This window comes from Equus przewalskii, chromosome 17, assembly GCF_037783145.1.
Source record: "Equus przewalskii isolate Varuska chromosome 17, EquPr2, whole genome shotgun sequence".
NCBI classification, from domain to species: Eukaryota; Metazoa; Chordata; class Mammalia; order Perissodactyla; family Equidae; genus Equus; species Equus przewalskii.
The window spans coordinates 49,010,846-49,033,290 of record NC_091847.1 but is presented as its reverse complement, the minus strand read 5'-3'; the positions used below and the strand labels follow the sequence as shown (position 1 = coordinate 49,033,290).

At 35.5% G+C, this 22,445-nt stretch overlaps 1 protein-coding gene across 9 annotated transcripts in view; it reads right to left on the bottom strand.

The window, feature by feature from the left end:
* Positions 1 to 22,445, bottom strand: part of UBR3 (ubiquitin protein ligase E3 component n-recognin 3) — a 219,536-nt gene that overhangs the window by 85,617 nt on the left and 111,474 nt on the right. For all 9 annotated transcript variants that reach the window (XM_070580101.1, XM_070580103.1, XM_070580104.1 and 6 more), the window contains 2 exons: positions 15,182 to 15,270; positions 1,785 to 1,934 (listed from right to left, as the gene is read on the bottom strand). In XM_070580101.1, coding sequence (XP_070436202.1) covers positions 1,785 to 1,934; positions 15,182 to 15,270 — 239 coding nt within the window. The remainder of the gene's footprint in view (positions 1 to 1,784; positions 1,935 to 15,181; positions 15,271 to 22,445) is intronic.

The window sequence follows — 22,445 nt, the reverse complement described above, 5'->3', positions numbered from 1 at the left end:
CGACTGAGGCTCAGAAAGAAAGCAAGGAAACACCCAAAGTTTCCAATTAAAATCACTCGAGGGGCTGGGCCAGTGGCATAGCAGTTAAGTTTGCACGCTCTGCTTCAGCAGCCCAGAGTTCACCCGTCTGGATCCTGGGCATGGACCTACACACTGCTTATCAAGCCATGCAGTGGCAGGCATCCCACACATAAAGTAGAGGAAGATGGGCGTGAATGTTAGCTCAGAGCCAACCTTCCTCAGCAAAAAAGAGGAGGATTGGTGGCAGATGTTAGCTCAGGGCTAATCTTCCTCAAAAAAATAAAATAAAAATCACTCGAGATTTAATGCTTTTTAATGTTAGTTTCTTATTCCTTTCCTTCTATCTTTAAAAAATAAAAGAGCTACGGTAGAGTGGAATTATCAATACTAATTAGTTTTATAGTGTACAAAATTATTAAAAAGGGATTAAATGAAGTAACAAGTCAAAGCAACTTAAAAACTATAAAATAATGAACAAATAAAAGTTTAAAACAATAAGAACATATGCTTCATTAGGGCAGGGATTTTGTTTTGTTTCTTATTAGAATAGTATCTGGCATCTAGGTGCTCAATAAATATTTGTGGAATGAATGAATAAATAAAACATTAAGTTGATGATTATAAAGTATTTGGTGAAGAAGTTATGGATAGTCAAGCAGCAATAATCTAATAAGCTGGTTTTGTCACAGTAGTAAAACAGAGAAGTAGCTGCAAAAGTAGTCAATACTCCCACACATTTCCTTTTTAGTAGGCATTTCTGGTCTTGGCAGCTCTACTCCAATGTCCTACTCCACTGGGGTTTCCCAGATCAATTTCATTTTCAAACAAGAAGAGTAACAGGAGGAGACACTAATTTCCCAGGCACCATATTAGATCTTTTTGCCTATATCACATTACTTAACCAACATAATCCTCTGAAGGCAATATTATCTCTATGTTTAAAAGAAGGCAACCAACTTGGCCAGATTATGTCAAGCAATACCTATATTTGAACTCAGGGAGTCTTTTATATCTCTTTCCATTTACCATGCTAAATTAGGGAGTAAACACCCCGGGAAAAAAGTGCTCTGAAGAAATATGTAAGAATTTTATTTTCTCTTTGCTTCATACATACTTCTGTTGAAAAAGATTGAATTCATAGAGACTAGAGTGTGTAAGAGTTATCAGAACCTCAAAATACTTCAGTATGAGAGAGGATGGAGAGCATTCAGACAAATCCTTCAACTTTAAAAAATATTTTTTAACTATGGATTGGTAAACATATCAATCAACAGCCTGTTTCAAGAATAATTGCTTCTAATAGTTCAAGAAATAAGGGCATGGCGGGGGATGTCGGTGGAGCAGTCAGAACACACACAACATTTATCGATTAAGTTCACTGTCATATGGGCGAGCTTCATGGTGCCCCAAAACAATTACAACGGCAACATCAATGATCACTCATCACAGATCACCATAAGAAATATAATAACAAAAAGTTTGAAATACTGCAAGAATTACCAAAACGTGACATACAGACACAACCTGAGCAAATGTTATTTGAAAAATGGTGCTAATAGACTAGCTCAACACTGGCTTGCCACAAATCTTCAATTTGTAAAAAACTCAATATCTGCAAAGTGCAATAAAATGAAGTATGCTTGTATAGATTGATAATTATATCTAGACAAAGATATAACTTTCATTTAATACAGATATTTATTAATCTGTTGTACATACTTTGGCTCTAAAATGTTCCCAATGAAAAATTACTTTGATTTTACCTGAGGATGCTTGCAACAATACAACCAATCCCGTAGGTCGGTCTTCAGAGGAGGGGCCACTCTGTCCACAAATAACACAATCATATACTGCCTCAGAAATTTGTGGTTCTGCTGCGGTTATCTCCATGGGAATATCATTCTCAGGAGAATCTGAGGAAAAAAGTTACAGCACTTAATTCCTAAGGAGGAAAATCTCTCTTCAATGAAAATGTGAAAAAAAAACAAGTACAAATAATTTTGAGCTTCAATAATAATAAAGTTATTCAGTAAAAAAAACTATGGAAAAATTACCTTTCTAAAGTAAAATGTTTACTAAGAAAGAGACACAAAAATGCAAATAGTTGATATAATGAAAGATTTTAAATAATATATGGTCAAACATACTTCTGATGTTGTATTATTCACATATAAAATTGAAACCAAAAATACAGAGACAAACATATTTGTATCAAAACAGGAAACTTTAAAATACTATAATTCAAGGAAACAGGGGAGATTATTTGTTCTAGTTTTCTTTGAGGTACCTCATAGGGGAAATTTATAATAACATGGCAGCCCTTGGAAAGAAATGGCAGTATTTCTTAGGAGATAAAAGAGGAACAAACTACTTCTCCTTTACTTTCAATTCTAGTGATTTATCTTAGCAATAATAATCAATACATATTTATTTATGTAAGGAAATCATTTAGATATGACCATATATATTAATAAAACAGAACTACTACAGAAAGTAACAGTAATCTTCTGGCAATATAATGTCATTAACAGCAAGAAATAAAATATTGAGTCAATAATGATTTTCCTATAGACTTTTAAATTCATGAAGCTGTGATGTTGTTCATAGTGGCAAAGAAACGAGTAGAGGGGATTGGTAAGACCAGGGAAGGAGAAGTGATTAATGACATGCTTGAAAGATAGAGGCATATATATAAGTACATCATAGAAATAGGGAAAGAAAGATATACAGTTTAGATATATTTTAATAATTCATAAAGATAAACATATATTTAATATTTATTAAGAGAAGTGACAGGAAAAGGGGCAGAGACCTAAAATAAAACTTTGGATAATGCCCAGTATTAATGGAAATAAAAAAGAAGCCAATAAAGAAATCAGAGAAAAAAACAATACATGAATGGAATCCGAACGAGAAAACTCAATGTCTATGAAAATAAGATTAATGGGTCAAACTGAAAAGAACATTTCAAAAGAAAGAAAGTACCAGAGGTCATTAAGATCTGACATATGATTACTTTGCTTTTTAGGGAGAAAACTTTAGTAGAGAAAAGAGGGAGTGTGTCTGATTACTCTCAAGTTCAAATGAGAATACGGAAATCACCTGACAAAGTGTCATAAAATAATACAGTCTCATCTTAAGTACCAAAGAACTAGAATTCATTAACTCTATCTCACACGCAAAGATCATTTTCCTTTTTTTAGGTCTTGGTAGAATCAACTTGAACACTCCAAGGAAATCCTAATACCAAAACGCATTATCAAAGAGGCTGCTAAGTCACCTTTTCCAGAGTTTTGAAAAGAAAGGCTTGACAATTTTCTATGGTGATACAGTGGTTAAGGCACAAAAATAAAATAGATGACCTCTTTTTCATGCAAAGTGATTTTTATTTGAATTCTGACTTTAATAATTACAGACACTAATGTCCCTTCCTTGTTTTTCTTCAAGAAACTAAAAAGATCATGGTTTAATTCTTTAAAGATGAGGAAAATCACCGCTTCTGTATATTCTATAATGAATTAAAATATATTATTGGCAACTTATGATTGATTCTGTCATTCTGGTACTCAATTTTGAAATTTTAGTTAAGATTTAAAAAGGACCTATGACCAAATTAAATGCTTATATTTAAATGCTATTATTGTTTCTCAGCTATACATAAAGATATGGGAAAATATTAATTAACAACACTCTGTTCTAAAAGAAGCCAGGCTCAAAGAGTACATATTGTATGTAAATGGTTACATAAAGAACAAAAACAGGCAAAATTAATATATCCTATTAGAAGTAAGGATACTGGTTACTTCGGGAAGAGGCAGTGACAGAGAACATGAAGGGGATTTATGGGATGCTGGTAATGTTTTGTTTCTCAATCTGGAAGCTGGTTACACAGTGATAGCCAGTTTTTAAAAACTCAAACAGCTCTACAATCATGATAAATGTACTTTTCTTTGTGTATATTTCAATTAAAAAATGTTAATGCATATTAAATGAACAGTTCAACTAGATATTTTCTGCAGTATTATAAGATACTTAATTCTGTCAACTGTATGCACACATCAACATCTGTACACATTTTCCACACCAAAAAAATCTAAAAGGGTTATGTCCTGCAAATTGATGCAATGAAGAGACTACAATGATTTTCTCTAGGTAAACTAAATGAAGACAGATGCAAAACTGAGAGAGTAATAGTCAAAGACGGGAAATTCAAGTGCTACCAGAAACCATACTAATAATGAAAACACTTATAAATAACCCTTCATTTCTTAAATCCTACTTTGTCTTTCAAAACAATTAAAATTTAATGTGTCTCTGTGTAAAATTGACACTTGCCCTTTTAAAACAAAAGTGCCTATTTTTAATCATCATAATTAATATTATTACACAATAGGCAAAAAAGATGAATAAAGCAATAGTTAACTCATCTATGTAGTTTTACATGAACAGAAAAGAATCTATCTGAATTAAGCAGGTGATTCTTTTGAAAGCTATTCAATCTGCCAAAGTTCTGTTTACAATCACTGTGTTAGAATGACTACAAAATAGCTCCAATTCTCCACTTCTTTCTGTATCCATGATCTTTGCAATGTGACTTCGCAACTCCTCCCATCAAGAGGTACAATTTATTTTCCCTGCTCTTTATATATGGGCTGGCCTTCACTGCTTTAATCAAGAGAATGTGGCAGAAATAACAGTATGTCTTTCTAAGACTAGGCCTCAAGTGATCTTGCATGCTTTCTCTCTTTCTCTCCCTCTCTCTCACAACTCTGCCACCTACAGGAGAGTAAGTCTGGACTAGCCTCCTGGAGAAAGAGAGCCCACATGGAACAGAGCCAAGTCGTCCCCCCAGCTCAGGCCAGCCCTCAGTTAACCAACCAGCAGACCACAAATCCATGAGTAAGCCCAGATGAGATCAGCTAAGCCCCTTGCAGAAAAGTTTGGTCCAAATCAGCAGAACTACCAGTCAATCCACTGACTCATGAGATAACAAATGATTATCGTTTTATATCACTAAATTTTGGGGTGATTTGTCACATAGCAATTGCTAACTAACAATGTTTCGACCGTATGTTAATTACAATATGTAATCTTCCAAAAGAATTGCAGAACTCTGCCTTACTATGTGAGTCTTGAAAGCTAACATTCAAAGTGATAAAGGTGTTTCCATTCAGAGTATTTTTAGTTTAAGGGAAAAAGTCATTTTCCAACAATAGCATTTTAATTATCATCAGAAGGAAAAGCTTCAGCATTCATAAATATTACAATTCTACTTCACGAGTTTACATTATTACATAAAATTTCTTATTCTAATATTGGTTAAAATTGCTTAAAGTCTATTTTTCACATAAAATTAATCGTTAATTACAAACTAGCATCTGCCTTTACTTTTAACTTTTACATTTATGAATTCACTGGATTAATTTAAACTAAAGCAAGTATTTGGAAAACAATCAAATATCTTCTTGCTGCATGTTTTGCTTTTGTGTTTATGGCATTTTGTGGATGAACAGAGGAAAGAATAGATAATGACAGGGATGATATATTTAATTCTCTCAAAACCATATGAAATATATTTTTGTTTGAAAACATTAGGCCTCCCCTGGGGAACAGTCAACTGCAAAACACAAATATCACAGGGTAAGGTGTGGTCTGCAGCCCAGTGCAAGCACCGAGAATTTTCTTTATTGAATAAATTGATCCAAAATTATAAGTGTTTTATTTGGTTTTAAGAACACTAAGCCACTTTAATTTTTACCTACAACTGAGAAGTACTTACTGGTAACCTACTAGACCACAATACCTTTTCTTTTTACCTACTAGAGTAACAAAAATACAAAATTTGATAAAATATTCTAATGACAAGGATACAGGGAAATTGATACTCTGACATACTCGGAGAGAATGTAAAGTGGTACAAATGCTATGAAGGGAATTTGGCTATATCTAGCAAAATTAAAAAAGCATTTACTCTTTGACCCAGCAATCCCACTTCCAAAAACCTATCATACAGATACATTATCCAAAAAAAGAAAGATATATGCACAAAGATATTTGCTGCAGTACTATTGATATAGCAAAAGACTGAAAATAACCCAATTGTCCAGAAATAGAAGACAATTTGAATAAACTATGGAAGACTTGGCCATACCACCCTGAACGTGCCCAATCTCATCTGAATAAACTACAGAAAATCTACAAAATGCAAGACTATACAGCTAGAATAAGGGACGAAGAATATCTCTATACACTGCACGGTGGGATCTCCAGGATATAATGTTAAGTAAAAAAGAGCAAGGTAGAGAAAGAGTACATAATGTTATCAATTACCTAAGAAGGGGACACTGGAAATATAAATATTTTCATATCTCAGTATAAAATATATAAACATATTTATATCCCCAATCCCCCTTCTTACATAAATGGTAGCACAGATAAGTAAATATATGCATATTTGTTCATGCTGTTAAAAAATAAAGGGATAAACCTCAAGTTGAACTGTATAATTAAATAACAAAATAAACAGCTGCCTCCACAACTAACAATAAAAGTCAACCAAATCCTGATCTATGCCAGCTCTTGCTTGGACTATCCCACTTTTCAAAAGAAATCTTACAGGATGGGTACTGTGGACAGATCCCATTTCTCCTAGTATCTCTTGCTCCTTCTGCTAACAACAGGCCTCAGTTTTTGTTTAGGATGATCCCCTCCCTCACCATTTGCTTTTAATTCACGTGTTTTGGGGGGAGCTAACTAAGAGAGGCACATCAAGAATTTTTGCTTCAGCTATTAGAAAAGCAGTATTCTTTTCATTCTGGTTTTCTTTTTTTAAAGATTGGCACCTGAGCTAACAACTGCTGCCAATCTTTCTTTTTTTTTAAATTTTTTCTTTTTCTCCCCAAAGCCCCCCAGTGCATAGTTGTATATTCTAGTTGTGAGTGCCTCTGGTTGTGCTTCATTCTGGTTTTCTAAAAAATAAATAAAACATTCCCAACACGTTGAATATCCCTTCTTTCTTGTGCTTTCTGTCTGAATCAATCAATCATCAGGTCTATTAATTCTTACTTCACAACTATTCTCATGTCTGTCCCTTCATATCTCCAGGCTACCAACTTGGTGGGGAGGTGATGACTTAACTCCCCTTAATTTGCTTCAAATATGAAGAAATAGTAAGGAGCAGACAAACTTTGTTGAGTTATAGCCCAGGCACTACCATTTACTGTATAACCTCAAAGAAATTACTTAATCTAAGTCTAGGCATCTTCAACTGGGAGAATACCACTTATCGCATGCGTATGTCAGGACAAATAAGCCAATATACAGAACGTGTTTAGCATAGTGCTGGGTACACAGTTAACATACAAAAATATATATCATCATCATCATCATCATCCCCTGAAATTCATACTCTTACACCTAGACCCAAAATACAGAAAAAGTTTTGTGTACACAACCTTTATAATAATTAAAATTAGAAAAAAAGTGAAATCCAATTATGAGGGAATTACTAAGTAAATTGTAGAAAAAAAATAATAACAGTAACAGCCAATGCTTATAAACACCTATTATTTGCCAAGTACTCTGTTTTAAATATACTAATACATTCAATACTAACAACAAGCCTATGAAATAGGTCGTATAATAATCCCTTTTTAACTATGGGCAAACCAATGCAGAGAGAGGTTAATTAAATTACTCCAGGCAATGGTGCGGCTCAGATATAAACTCAGGCAGTCAGGCTCCAGAGTCCCTGCTCAACCACTACACTATGCTACCTCTCCAATGAAGTACAGCCTTTAAAAATACCAGGAGTTTTAGTAATAATATAGGGATATTTTTATGCTAAAATATTAAAAGGTATGATACAAAACTGTACTATACAGTATCATCAGTAATGAACATGCCTTTTAGATGGTGGAATTAGGGATAAAATTTGTCCTTCTTTATGCTTTCCCGTACCATACAATTTCTATGATTAAAAAGGAATAAGTTTGACACCAAAAGCAAAGGCAACAAAGGCAAAAGTAAACAGCTAGAACTATATCAAACTAAAAAGCTTCTGCTCAGCAAAGGAAACCATCAATAAAATGAAAAGGCAACCTACTGAATGGGAGAAAATATTTGCAAATCATATATCTGCCAAGATCTCACACAATTCAATAGTTTAAAAATCCAAACAATCTCATTAAAAAGTGGGCAGAGGATCTGAATAGACATTTTTTTCAAAGAAGACATACAGACATACATGAAAAGTTGCTCAGTCTCACTAATCATCAGGGAAATGCAAATCAAAACCACAATGAGATACCACCTCACATCTGTTAGGATGGCTATTATGAAAAACTCAGAAAATACAGAAAATAACAAGTTTTGGCTAGGTCATGGAGAAAAGGGAACCCTTCCGTACTGTTGGTAGGACTAGAAAATGGTGTGGCCACTATGGAAAATGGCATGGAGGTTCCTCAAAAAATTAAAAAGAGAACTACCATATGACCCAGAAATTCTACTTCTGGGTATTTACTAACTCAAAAGATGTGGCACCGCCATATTCACTGCAGCATTATTTACAATAGCCAAGACACAGAAGCAACCTAAGTGTCCATCAATGGATGAATAAAGAAAATGTGGTGTACATATATATAATAGAATATTGTTCAGCCATAAAAAAGAAGGAAATCTTGCCATTTGTGACAACCTTGGATGGATGGACCATGAGGACAAATACTGTATGATCTAACTTATAACTTTAATCTTTAATTAAAAAACACACTCAGATACAGAGAACAGACTGGACGTTGCCAGAGGTAGGAGGCAGGGATTGGGCGAAATGGGTGAAGGTGGTCAAAAGGTACAAACTTCCAGTTATAAAGTAAATAAGTCTTAGGGATGTAACGAACAGCCTGGTGACTACGGTTAATAGTGTATTATATATTTGAAAGTTGTTAAGAGAGTAAATCTTAAAAATTCTCATCACAAGAAAAACAATTTGCAATTATGTGTGGTGATGGATGTTAACTAGATTTATTGTGGTGATCATTTTGCAATATATACAAATGTCCAATCATATCTTGTACACTTGAAGCTAATATAATGTTATAAAGTCAATTATAACTCAATGAAAAAATGTAGTATTTTTTTTTTTTAAAGATTGGCACCTGAGCTAACAACTGTTGCCAATCTTTTTTTTTTTTCCTGCTTTATCTCCCCAAACCCCCCCTGTACACAGTTGTATATCTTAGTTGCAGGTCCTTCTAGTTGAGGGATGTGGGACACCGCCTCAACATGGCCTGACGAGCGATGCCATGTCTGCGCCCAGGATCCGAACCCTGGGCCACCACAGCGGAGCGTGCAAACTTAACCACTCGGCCACGGAGCCGGCGCTGTAGTATGTTTAAGATCAGAAAATAATTTCCAAAATAAATTCTTACTCTATATTAAGCATCGGAATTCTCACTTGGAACTCAATTCTGCTGCATTTCAGCCATATCTATCTGATAAACCTTAACGGTTCAAGGTTATAATCTAACATCTTGATTCCTACACCTAGATGGCTAATAAAAATAAACAATGGGGGATAATGATCAGGAAAGTAGGATGGAAGGAAACGCAGAGGTGAGTCTCTTCATATAGGAACCCGATACTACAGAAAGGCATTAAACAACAGATAAGTAAGAGTACTAATCACAGAGATCTGGTACATTCGGAGAGAAAGCTTTTGTTCTTAATTTCTACCTAGTAACGCACTATATTTGATTAGAGGATTTGTAAAGTACTGTGTGTTAGAAATCTGAAATATTCTGTATGTTATGATACTAGACTAGACATCTCAGGAGAATATCTCTCATACACAAAGATAAAGGTAAAATAAGAAAGACAGAACTACAGATTGTTTACATTCTTACAGCATAGCTGGGAAATAAAGAAAGAAGACGAAAGGTATCTGACAAATGAAGCAGAGGACTGGACTAAGATTAAATTGTATCTGTACTACTGCCAGATGGTACCTCAGGTGTGGCCCTGCCTTGTGTGCTAATATTATAACACATAATGTCATATGCAAATGAAGCAAATAGTAATTGGAGGCAGATCAACAGGTGATTTTGCAATTTTTATCTTGGGCAATGGATGAAAATAGGGTCTCTAATGGATTTTCAGGGTTGAATCTTTGGGAAGGGACTACTCGAGTTATAAACAAAAGGAATATACAAATCTGAATGGTCCAGAATCCTACAGGCATGGCCATGACCAACATAAGTAAACCAAGTACTCATGAATCTATATTACCTCATCTGTCACCACTGCAGCATGCAAGAACCAAGACTGAGAGAGTGGAGCTCATTGTCCTGATGGCTTCTGTGAACTGCCTGCTTGCTGGCAATCATGTCTGCCTGATCCCTCAATTGTTCTTCCTGTGCCCCGGCTACTGCCAAAAAAGGTCAAACCTTCCAAAAAGTAGTAAGATTTAGAAGAGGGAGCCAATAACTTTGCAGACTAGTAACATTCAAATTTGTGATCTTGAATATAACTGGTCCCTAAGCATTGCTTATCAATCTTTATCCTTAGCCTCAGTAAGCAACATCTCCCACTCTGCTCAGCAACTATGCCAAGCCTCAGGTGCCATTCTTTTCACTCAGCAGAACTCACCTTTTACTGAACCCCGAAAACTGAAGCTACCGAGTGATTTTCTTAACTTCCTATTTCCCTTACCCCCAGTGGAACCTACCTCTATCTCCATCCACTCTTTCCTCCTCTCCTCCACTCTCCTCTGAAGATGACGTGACCATTCTCCTAGTCAAGACAATACCACCTAACCTCCTCTGGGTCCTTTGCCTGATCAATGCCTCAGAAAACTGCTTCTGTCTAATCTCACTTGGGAGCTGGAGGCAGCAGATAAAAACAATTTCTAGAAGTATTTCTAGCTTTTTTTCTTAGTTCCTAAAGTTGCAAACAAACTGAACTGTACATCAAACTGGTTACGCTACCTCCCAAAAAAAGGACTGTTCTGAAGTGACTTTAGAACACAGAACTCTGACTATATAACCTTAGTGACATATACTGAACGAGAAAACGATCTGTAAATAATTTTAAATTTTTTAACTCAGTAATTTCATTGTTTAACATAATATCAAGTTTGGTATTTTGAAGCTATTTTCTTTATTCTGTAGGAAAAAGTAATTTTCTTACATATGAGATATTATGGTTGAGCAGGAGAATATTCTCAATCCTAAGACATGCATACTGAAATATTTAGTAGTAAACACCAAGATGTCTGTAACTTACTTCATTTATGAGAGAGAGCAAGAGAACAAAGAAAAATGTTAACCAGGTGAAGGTTATATTGAGATACAGGAATTGATAATACTATTCCTTTAGTTGTTCTTTATGTTTGAAATTTTTCATAAGAAAAAATAGCATGTGCAAAATTACCTCATTTTGGTAAAAAATATATTTATATACATATATACTTAGAAAAAGATTTGTAAGGATACAGCCTAGATTAGGAAATCTGGTAGTAAAAATAAAAGAATATTTTATTTTTGATTATATGTGTTTCCTCAGTTTCTATAATAAAAATTTAATGCTTTGGTAATAACAGAAATTTTAACTTGATATGTTATAATAATAAATTATTAATAAGTATCTACCTCAAGATTGTAGACTGAACACACACTTTTGTCTCTCATTCCTTCTAAAAAACCACTGAAATGCAAGTGAAAAGAATACATGAAGAAATATTTCAAAAAAAATTATAGAAAAAGGATGGAGTTGTGGAAGAAAATTTCACCAACCAACAAGTAAGAAATATCAGTAAAATTTCTGAAAGATTGGGGGCCAGCCCCACGGCCTAGTGGCTAAATTTGGTGTGCTCCACTTCAGAGGCCTAAGTTCAGTTCCTGGGCGTGGACCTACACCACTCCTTGGCAGCCAGGCATTGGTGGTGACCCACATACAAAACAGAGAAGGATTGGCACAGACGTTAGCTCAGGGAAAATCTTCCTCAGGAAACAAAAAAAATTCTGAAAGATTGGAGGAGATGGAGACACGCTGACAGATGAAAGAAAGCTATAAAAGCTGCAACCACTTATGTATTATGAGAAAGGTACAGAAAAGGAAGAATTGATCTGTCCATTAGAATGTCAATTCTGGGCTCAGAATCAGCCAGTGAGGTAAAGGACAGAAGTTGTATGAAGTGGCTCTGAAAACAGAACAGTTGATTGAAGGACTATATGCAGAACTTCACTACTCAGCACCCCAATTCCCTCCCCAACCTTGACTGAACAGAGTACACAGATGGCTTGGCATTTACCTCAGGGGAAGAAAATAAAAGTCTATTCTTCTCCAAAGAAACTGAACAAGTCGCTTGAAGAACACTTGGGTTTCTAGTATGAACGTTAACATCTGGGGACCCAAACAGAGCAGTCTGCTGTCCTCCCACTCTAACCTAAGTCTGACAGTTGACACATCTCACCCGCATACACAGACTGGAGAGAATTACTAGGATTAAACCTATTTACACCCCAGTAAACCAAAAGTAGCTACCCAGACCATCTTTCTAAGACAATCAAGGATCATCACGCAAATGAGGAAAACTAAAAACATGAAAGACCAACATAAATTTAAAAAGCAATTCAGAAGGGTAAAGGATAATTTAGAGACAGAGAGACCTCTAACACATTCAGAAAGACTTGAGAAAAAATACTATAAGGAAGGTAAGAATAAGGGGCCAGCCTGGGGGCATAGTGGTTAAGTTCGTGCGCTCTGCTTCAGTAGCCCAGGGTTCATGGGTTCAGATGCCAGGCACGGACCTACACATTACTCATCAAGCCATGCTGTGGCAGCACCCCACATATAAAACAGAGGAAGACTGGCACAGATGTTAGCTCAGGGACAATCTTCCTCATCAAAAAATAAAATAAAATAAAATACTAAAGAGGAAATTTCTAAGCATGTAAAGCAAAAAAACACATGACATAAAAGATAAAGACAAAAAACTAGAAGATCAGTCCAGGAGATCCCACATCCAACTAGTAAAAGTCTCACAAAAAGAGAATGAAGAAAATATAAGGAGAAAAGTGTTGTAACGGTTCTCTACTGCTGTATAACAAATTACCCCAAAACTCAGTGGCTTAAACCAACATTTATTATCTCACACAGTTTCTGAGAGTCAGGAATCTGGGAGCACTTTAGCTGTATGGTTCTGGCTCAGAATCTCTTATGAGATTACTTTCAAACTAACAGCTGGGCTGCAGCCATCTAAAGGCTTGACTGAGGCTGGAAGTTTCACATTTAAGCTCACTCAGTAGCTTAAGTCCCTCACCATATAGGCCTCTCCATAGGGGCTGCTCACAACATGGCAGCTGGCTTTCCCCGGAATGAGTAATCCAAGAGAGAGAGAAAACAAGCAAGACAGGAGCCACAGTGCCTTTCATTACCTAATCGCAGAAATGACATATCATCACTTCTGCCATATTCCAGTGCTCATACACACCAATTCCAATGCAATATAGGAGGAGGCTACACAGGGCATAAATACCAGAAGGCATGGATCATTGAGGGTCACAGTGGAGAATGACTACACTAGTTATCAAGGAAATCAGGAAAAAAATTCTCAGAGCTTCAGATATAGGAATCTTCAGACAGAAAAGGCCCATTAAGTACTAAGGAGAATGAAAAAAGATCCACCTAGGTATAAATCATAAAATTTCAGATCTCTAAGGATCAGACAATTATAAAAGTGTCATAGGAAAGGGAAAAAATGCTCACCTACAAAGCAATAAGAATCAGACTACAACTAGACTTCTCATCAGATGAATGCTAAAAGACAAGGGAGTATTGCCTTCACAGTTGTGACAGAAAATGTGCATCAATCTGGAATTCTGCATTCATCCAAATGTACAATCGTACAATCAAGCATGAGAGGAGACTAGAGTCCCATCCAGAAACATAAAGAATCAGAAAGTTTAGCCTCCACATAAGCATGTTAGGAATATACTTGAGACTGCATTGCAACAAAACAAAACCAAAAAACCAGATGAGGTAAGACGCAGGAAACCCCAGACCAATGAACAAGAGGAAAATCCCAAGGTAATGACTGCACAGCATGCCCACAGAGCAAATGGACCAGAATGGAACAAAATTCCATGCAAAGGACAGTATGATTGAGTACTGGGTATGTATGACTGGGTAGCACAAAGGCACAATAATTAAGAAAAAAGGCAGTTGGAAACTTCAGGAAAAACAAAAGACAATATAAGAAAGTCATGGCCCAAACAGAAATGAACAAAGGGTGGTACGGTTCTCAGCAACTAAGAGACTATAAGAAAAAAGGCTACATACTAAACATGGTCATGTTAAGGTGGTCTAAGAGTCAGGCCACAAGACTCAAAAACAGTAAATGAATCTCAGCACACTACTTAGTCCTCTACTCAACAGCATTCAGAAAGTCATATTAATTGCTTTTCAACTGTTAGAGTCACTTTTGGATGGAAAACTTGATTACAACTGCAAAATAAAATGTTAGCAACCTTCACAATTTAAAAGTAAACAACTGATAAAAGGCAAGTCAAAAAAATAAAGCAAAAAAATTTCACTGGAATGCAGGAAGCAGTCAGGGAAGGGAGTATCCTGGCTAACTGAAGACTGAGACTGAGATTTAATCTATTTCTCCCATGTTTGTAAAAGATTACTCTTAACAATCTACCATCATACACGAAAATGGTATCCCCTCTCATTGTACAAATCCTAATGAAAGTGAGAAGTGCACCTGATTTTAATAAATACTGAAGGAAGTGGCAGAAGAAGGAGGTACTAAAAGTATTTGAAAACTATTTTAAGGATCTTAGGACAATTCACAGGAAAAGATCAGAATAAGTAAATGCATGTTGGTGGACCTCACCAATCTGAAAGACAGTTTAACAGAAGAGAACAGAGGGAGGGCGTTGTATTGCTACCATCAGGAAGAACTTTCTAACAACTGAAGCTACTCAACAACAGAATGGATTGCTTATAATAAAGGTCTGATCTTCCATCACTTTTCTGTTTAAATAAAGAATAAAGCCATCTGTCTGAAATGTTTAAAACTGGTGGGAGATTGGACTAGCTAACCCCTAAGGTAATAACTGTAATTATGAGAGTTCTAAACTAATAAAGTTTGACTTACCAACATCCATTGCAGTTTCCATGAAGCTTTTCTGTCGTGAAGCAAACTCTGCAAGCAATTTCTGCTGCCTCTCTCTAGCCTTTTGTCGCCTAGATTAAACAGAAATAAAGCGATAAGTACCAGACATGCTTAAGATTTACCCACTGTCTTTCAGGAATACATAATGTATGAAAAGCCCCTGGCACACAGATGAGAACAACCTATTTTCTATACTATGCATTAAATTCAATGTAAGATTTGACTGTCCTTAAAAGGATTCCATTGCTTTAAAAAAGTTTGAAAATCATTTGCTTAAATAGGTAAAAATAAAAGCCAAGATTTACTTTAAAATGTGAAAAAAAAATTAAAGTAGATAGAAAATTTGGATTTCCAACAACACAATTTCCTAAGTATACGTCAGTTGGTAGCAAGAGCAAAAAGAAAGTCTTTATAGCAAGGAACTCAAAATTTACCCCCATGCACAAATAATAGCAAATTGGTTGCTAGAAGAAGTTATGACGCTTAGATAAGAACAGAATCTAAAAGATAAAAATAGGCAGCTTTACTGTTATCTTAAAAATAGATCTTTCCTAAGCAGAAGCCAGGAAGTTTCCCTGTTTCTATGAACAGATATTCCAAGTTTGGTTTATTTTGCATAAAGTAAAAGAATGTGAAAAAGTCTCAAATGCAACAAAAAGAATAAAACTATATTCCAAATCTAAGCATAAATATTCCTTTGGATTAATTCACTATATTCTATTTATTATTTATCCCTTATCTACTTCCAAAGAGTATTTTAACTTTAGGCTGGTTGCCAATTAAAAAGAAAACAAATACATCAGGACAATAACATAAGAAAAAGAAAAGAAAACTAATAAAGGGGCCAGTCCCATGGCGTAGTGGTTAAGCCCAGTGTACTCCTCTTTGGCAGCCTGGGTTTGCGGGTTCAGATCCTGGGCCTGGACCTACACCACTTGTCAAGCCACACTGTGGTGGTGATCCACATATAAAATAGAGGAAGTCTGACACAGATGTTAGCTCAGAGAGAATCTTCCTCATCAAAAAAAAGAAAAAAAGTAAACTAATAAAGAAAGGAGATAGGCTAGTGACCATAAAATTTTACCCCCAGCAATGGAAGGGGATATTTATTTAAATAAATTTATTTATTTTATTTATTTAAAGACAGCAGTTTCTTTTAATGACCATTTATTATATTTACACACTATAAAAGTCAAAGCATTTTCTTAAACTGAGATTCTATGAAGTCATTTCTTTGGGAAACCTAAAACTATTTTTCTATTAGTCTGAAATGATTCAAGAATATAGAATTTAGAAGAACGGAACACTAATATAATTTTTAGATTATTCACACATCTGTTCCCATCCAATTAGTGGAGATAATCGTGAACATCTATTAAGTCAAGTACTATGATCCACCTTACCAGAAGTTACGTAGTTTTGCCAATAATGTTCAAAAGATTTTCAATACTACTTTTCTAACATTAAATATAATTTGGGATTTAATTAAGAATACTCGCTTTATTATTTTAAACCTGCAACTTAAGGGGCTGGCCCCATGGCTGAGTGGTTAAAGTTCCATGTGCTCCACTTCAGCAGCCCAGGATTTGCAGGTTCGGATCCTGGGCGTGGACCTATTCCACTCATCAGCCATCCTGTGGAGGCATCCCACACACAAGAAACAGAGAAGGATTGGCACAGACATTAGCTCAGGGCTAATCTTCCTAAAGAAAAAAAAAAGAGGAAGATTGCCAACGGATGTTAGCTCAGGGTGAATCTTTCTCACCAAAACAACAAAAACAAAAAAAACTCCAACTCATTTTTTATATTGTTTTTGAGCCAAAATATTATTATCCAGATTGATCACTCACCTTACTCATCAAATTTAACTCTCAATTACATTGGCCATTTCAAAAAAATTAAATCCACCCTTCCCCTTTCTTCCTTTCCTGAACATGCACATGGGGTGGCAACAGTGGCCTAGCACAGACTGTCAAGACTTAATAGCCTGGCACAGGAGTGGGGCAAGGTTACAAAAGTTAGTTACCCGCAAGGCAACTGACCAAAAAAGTAATACAGATTGAGAATTATGGGTGCCAGGTTTCTCACTGTGGAAGTAGAGAGTTACAAACACAGAAAGAAAGAAAACATGAGTGACTATTATGGTGTTGGATTGGAATTGGAATTATCAGGGTGAACTCATAGTTTTTTGATGAGTTTAAAAAACTCATAGTTTTTAATACCTCCCTCCTCCTCCCCTTACTGGCCCGCTGACACACACAAACACATCCACAAAATTTTCCCTAGCTCTGTACACTAAGAGAGCCTGAGAATACACTTCATTAGAAGGAGCTCATGGATTGTGGTTTATAAATACCATACTCTACTATAAGTAACCAGGACTCCTTGGAGAAATGGGTAATTCCAAGTACAAGGTGAACCTGGAATATAATCTTGCCCAGAAAATAAGAAAATGCTCAAAGCATCATGGGGACAAATCAAAAGAACACAGAAACCAGCTTGAAGGGATTCCCACTGGTGAAATCTAGAACAATCTGAGCATCAAAATGAATAATTAGACTCTCTCTCAGAGTCTCACAGAGCCTTTTGAGACTCTCAGCATATGAGATTATAACCCATAAAATGAAATAGGAATCCATGAGTCCATACTGACACTAATAAATAAATGAATAAACTGAAAGTTGATGAGGAACAAGACATTGCAGGCATCTCAAAAGTATCTCTCCACAAATTATGCATTAATTACAAACGGGAAAAAAAGGATAACTAGATACTGAAGAAGTCTGGCAGACACCTTCTTAATCAAGTGATTGAAGTTCATCACCAGTAATGAAACAAACTGAAATCATGTGACACCTGATAGAATGCAATCAAAAGAAGACCGCAACACTTCCTTGATATTCCTGCCAACAATGCATAACCTGAATGTAAACACAAAGGGACAGGAGACAAACACAAATTAAGGGAGATCCTACAGTGTTACTGCCCTGTAATCTTCAAAAGTGCCAAGGTCAAGAAAATAAAGGCAAGACTGAGGAAACAATTCCATATTGAAGGAGACCAAAGAGATATGACAACTAAATGCAATGAGTGACTCTGAACTGGATCTTCTTGTTGTGAGAAACATTATGGGGACAACTGTCAAAACTTGGGATCTAAGGATTTCATCACATTCAAATACAATGTTAATATCCTTATTTTGAAAGCTGTATTGTGATTATGTAAGAAAATGCCCTTATTTCTAGGACATACACACTAAAGTATTCCAGGGTAAGGCAACTTACTCTGACATGGTTCAGGAAGTTCTTTGTCCTGTCCTTGAAACATTTCTATAAGTTAGAGATTTCTTCAAAATAAAAATTTTTAAAAATTAAATCCATCCTCAAAGGACAAAAATTTGCTACTATGGAAGAAATGAAAAGAAACAAAAATGTGTTACAGATGCTCAAAGCATTCTAGGAGACCTCCAAAACTGCTATAAACAATAACAGCATTGATAGAATACATGTTTGGTCTCCGATATCACTACTTTGTAAATTTATAAGCTTTGGTATGTTCCTTTAATTAAAACAATCAGTTATGCCACTCTACAGCACACCTTTAAACATGTACATCTACTTTTACATTTAGAATAAATATGTTCATAAGGGAATATTTCCAATAACAAATCCATATGTCAAACATAAAAAAACCTCAAATGGGGCTGGCCCCGTGGCCTAGTGGTTAAGTTCGCGTGCTCCGCTGCAGGTGGCCCAGTGTTTCGTTGGTTCGAATCCTGGGCGTGGACATGGCACTGCTCATCAAACCACGCTGAGGCAGCGTCCCACATGCCACAACTAGAAGGACCCACAATGAAGAATATACAACTATGTACTGGGGGGCTTTGGGGAGAAAAAGGAAAAAAATGAAATCTTTAAAAAAAAAAACCCTCAAATGTAACTGATTGGCAAGTATCAAAATACATTTCTATTCTACCACAACCACATGAGCCTGGAAGACTCCAGATAATTATGGTTGTCACCTTGATTTTAGCCTTGAGAGACTCTGAGCAGAGAACCCAGTCACACCATGCACAGACTTCAACATACAGAAATGGTGAGTAAATAAATGGGTGTTGTTTTAAGCTGCTAAAAAGAAAACAAAATGCATTTCTATACTAGCTTTCTATGATTTCCAGAAAAGGACTGTCACTGTTATTTTTCCCTTATGAATTAATTCTCAATTTAGGTTATTCCTTTCTAAAACTAGGCATAAATGTGAATAAAGACCATTAACAAAAAGACAAACAAGTTCTGGCAGATTCAGTACAACTCCGGAATTTTTCATTACTACCAGAGAGGTGAACACATTGAGGTTGCATATTGTTACAACCATCTAAGGTTTCCGGTTTGTATCTTGTTTTCTATGGAAGTTAATCTATTATGAAAGTGATGCCACTATTTCTTGTTTCTATGGAGTTAATCTGTTATGAAAGTGATGCCAAGTTTGCCTATAGGTGAAGTACTTGGAAATAATCATTATTACGCGTTTATGAACTGTTCTGCCTTTATCATGAAATTTAATCCAAAATCCAAAATAAACTGAGAAAAGACAATGTGAGAAGCACAATGGGATTCAAATAAATACATCTTAATTCACAGCTATCTGCTACAGAATTAGATTCAAACCCTTGTCAATATCATCACTGCTCAAAGGAAACAAAGCTCAACACAAAGACTCTAAAAATTTTTGGAATATTATTTACTACAACAGCATTAGAGTCTTTGTAAAAATAGCATCTGAACTACGTCCTCCAGTATCACGTCTACTATTAGTAATAATTACAAAATACCTTTAACCAAATAAAATAAACTTTGATTCACTGAATTTTATCTTCCTTAAAAAAAATCATTCTATAACCACAAGGAAAGATCACCAATTTAGAAGAAGTTAACAAAAATAAAAATTTTACCTCATTTTCAACCTTCTAATTTTATCAGTAGATGTATTAAATTCTCAGCAGTTACTAATGCGAAATTATTGAACTGTCATCCTAATTATATGTCATTGATAACTATTTATAAAGTATTATGAGAAATAAGAACTGTCCTAAATTCTTAATACGCTAAAGGCTTTTGTGTATACTTTTAATATAAACTGTCTGTAACAAACTTAATCACATCAGAAATGAAGTACACCTGCAGATGTGACTAAAATCGCTCCCGACGCAGCGACCAAAAGACGACCTCCTAACCAGCAAATCAAATGTGGCTGCCAACCCCTTCTGAACTCTTGCAGTATTAACAACCTTGAGAAGATTCCTTTCTGAACCTCCTGCCCTTATGCCTTCTCTAATCCCACTCTTTGCAGTTTTCCTCCTATTCTACTCTAGCCACCTCTTTTCAGTGACCCTTGTAGGTACTCCTTCCTCAGTCATTCCCTTTAGTGTTTTTTTCTTGAGTTCTATGTTCAAACTTCTCATCTTCTCATTGTAAACACTTTTCCACATACAAGTCTTTAACTATTCTCTATTTGCCCAAATCGGTAGCTCTAACTCAGAATTCTCCCCTAAGTCTCCAACCCAGTACCTGGCTGGACACCTTCATCTGGATGTCCTCCTTAAACTCAGTAATGTACAAAACTGAGCAGATCAATTCTACCGCTAAGCCTGAGCTTCCTCCTATACTCCTTTATCTTGGTAAACAGGAACATCATCCAAATCCGAAAACTAGGAACCATTCAGGACTTCTCCTTCACCCCCCACATCAAATTGCTCACCAGGTCGTGATACTTTGTACCTGCTAAATATCTCATATACATCTCCTCATCTCTTTATTATCACTGTCTTAACTTACACTCTCACCACATCTGCCCCCACCTTGATTCCTGATTAGCCCAGTCTCCCAATTTCCGGTCTTACTCTACTCTAATCCATCTATATATGATTACGCTGCATATTGTTCCCCCAACTAAAATCTTTCAGTGGCTTCCCTACAGCCATCATATGCTAAGTACTAGTTAATGATATTTGATTACCATCTTAGCCTTATCTACTGCTACTCCCAATAACACCCTGTGCACCTAACATAGTATTTATTACACTAACAACTATGTGTTTAATAGCCTGTATCCCCTCTATAGTATCAATTCCTCAAGATCAGGGAGTCCAGCGTTAGACAAAGTTCTATGCCAAAGTGTAGAAACAACCCAAGTGTCCACCAACTGATGACGGATTAAGAAAACGTGGTGTATATATAAACAATAGAATACTATTCAGCCTTTAAAAAGGAGGAAATCTTGTCACTTGTGACAGCACGGATAAACCTGGAGGGCATTATGCTAAGCAAAATGAGCCAGGCAGAGAAAGACAAATACTGCATGTTATCACTTATCTGTAAAATCTTTAAAAAAAAAGTCAAACTTGCAGAAACAGAGAGTAGAAAAGTGGTTGCCAGTGGCTGGGGGGGTGGAGAAATAGGGAGAAGTTGGTTAAAAGGGTACAAACTTTCATCTATAAGATGAAGAAGGTCTGAGGATATAATGTATAACATTGTGGCTATAGCTGATAGGATCGTATTACAGAATTGAAGTTTTCTGAGAGTAGAACTTAAATGCTCTCACCAAAAAAAGAAAAGGGGGTAAATATGTGAGGTGATGGATGTGTCAATTAACTCAATGAGGGGAATCCTTTCACAATGTATATCAAATCATCACATTGTACACTTTAAATATCTTACAATCTTATTTGTCAATTATATGTCAATAAAGTTGGGGGGGGACTGGTGATAATAAAACTGGCCTACTTACTTCACAGCATTGTTCTGAAGATCAAATTTTATATTAGATGGGAAAATACACAGCAAACTATAATTATTTTAAAGAGAATTTATCATTTTTTTGTTATTATTTTAGGTGTTAGCACAGTTGGGTTTTTTCTCTAAGTAACTCAGAAAAAATTCTGACTTTTAGAAATGTAAATTTTTGTTTTCCCCTAATAACTGGAAATAATCTGATTGAAAGAAAACATTTCTCTATGCTTAGGTCTATTGTTGAAGCAAAGATTATATGTTCCTGGCCACAACACTGACACTTATTAGATACATTTAATGACCATTAATTTAATGAAGTTATATTCTTCCTTATTTAAACACATCAGTCACACAGAATAATAGGTCAAAGTTATATATTTATTATTGGTTGGTTCACATAATATTTGAAATAAACTAGATACTATAGTTTATGTATCTGAATACTATTTTGCTGCTGA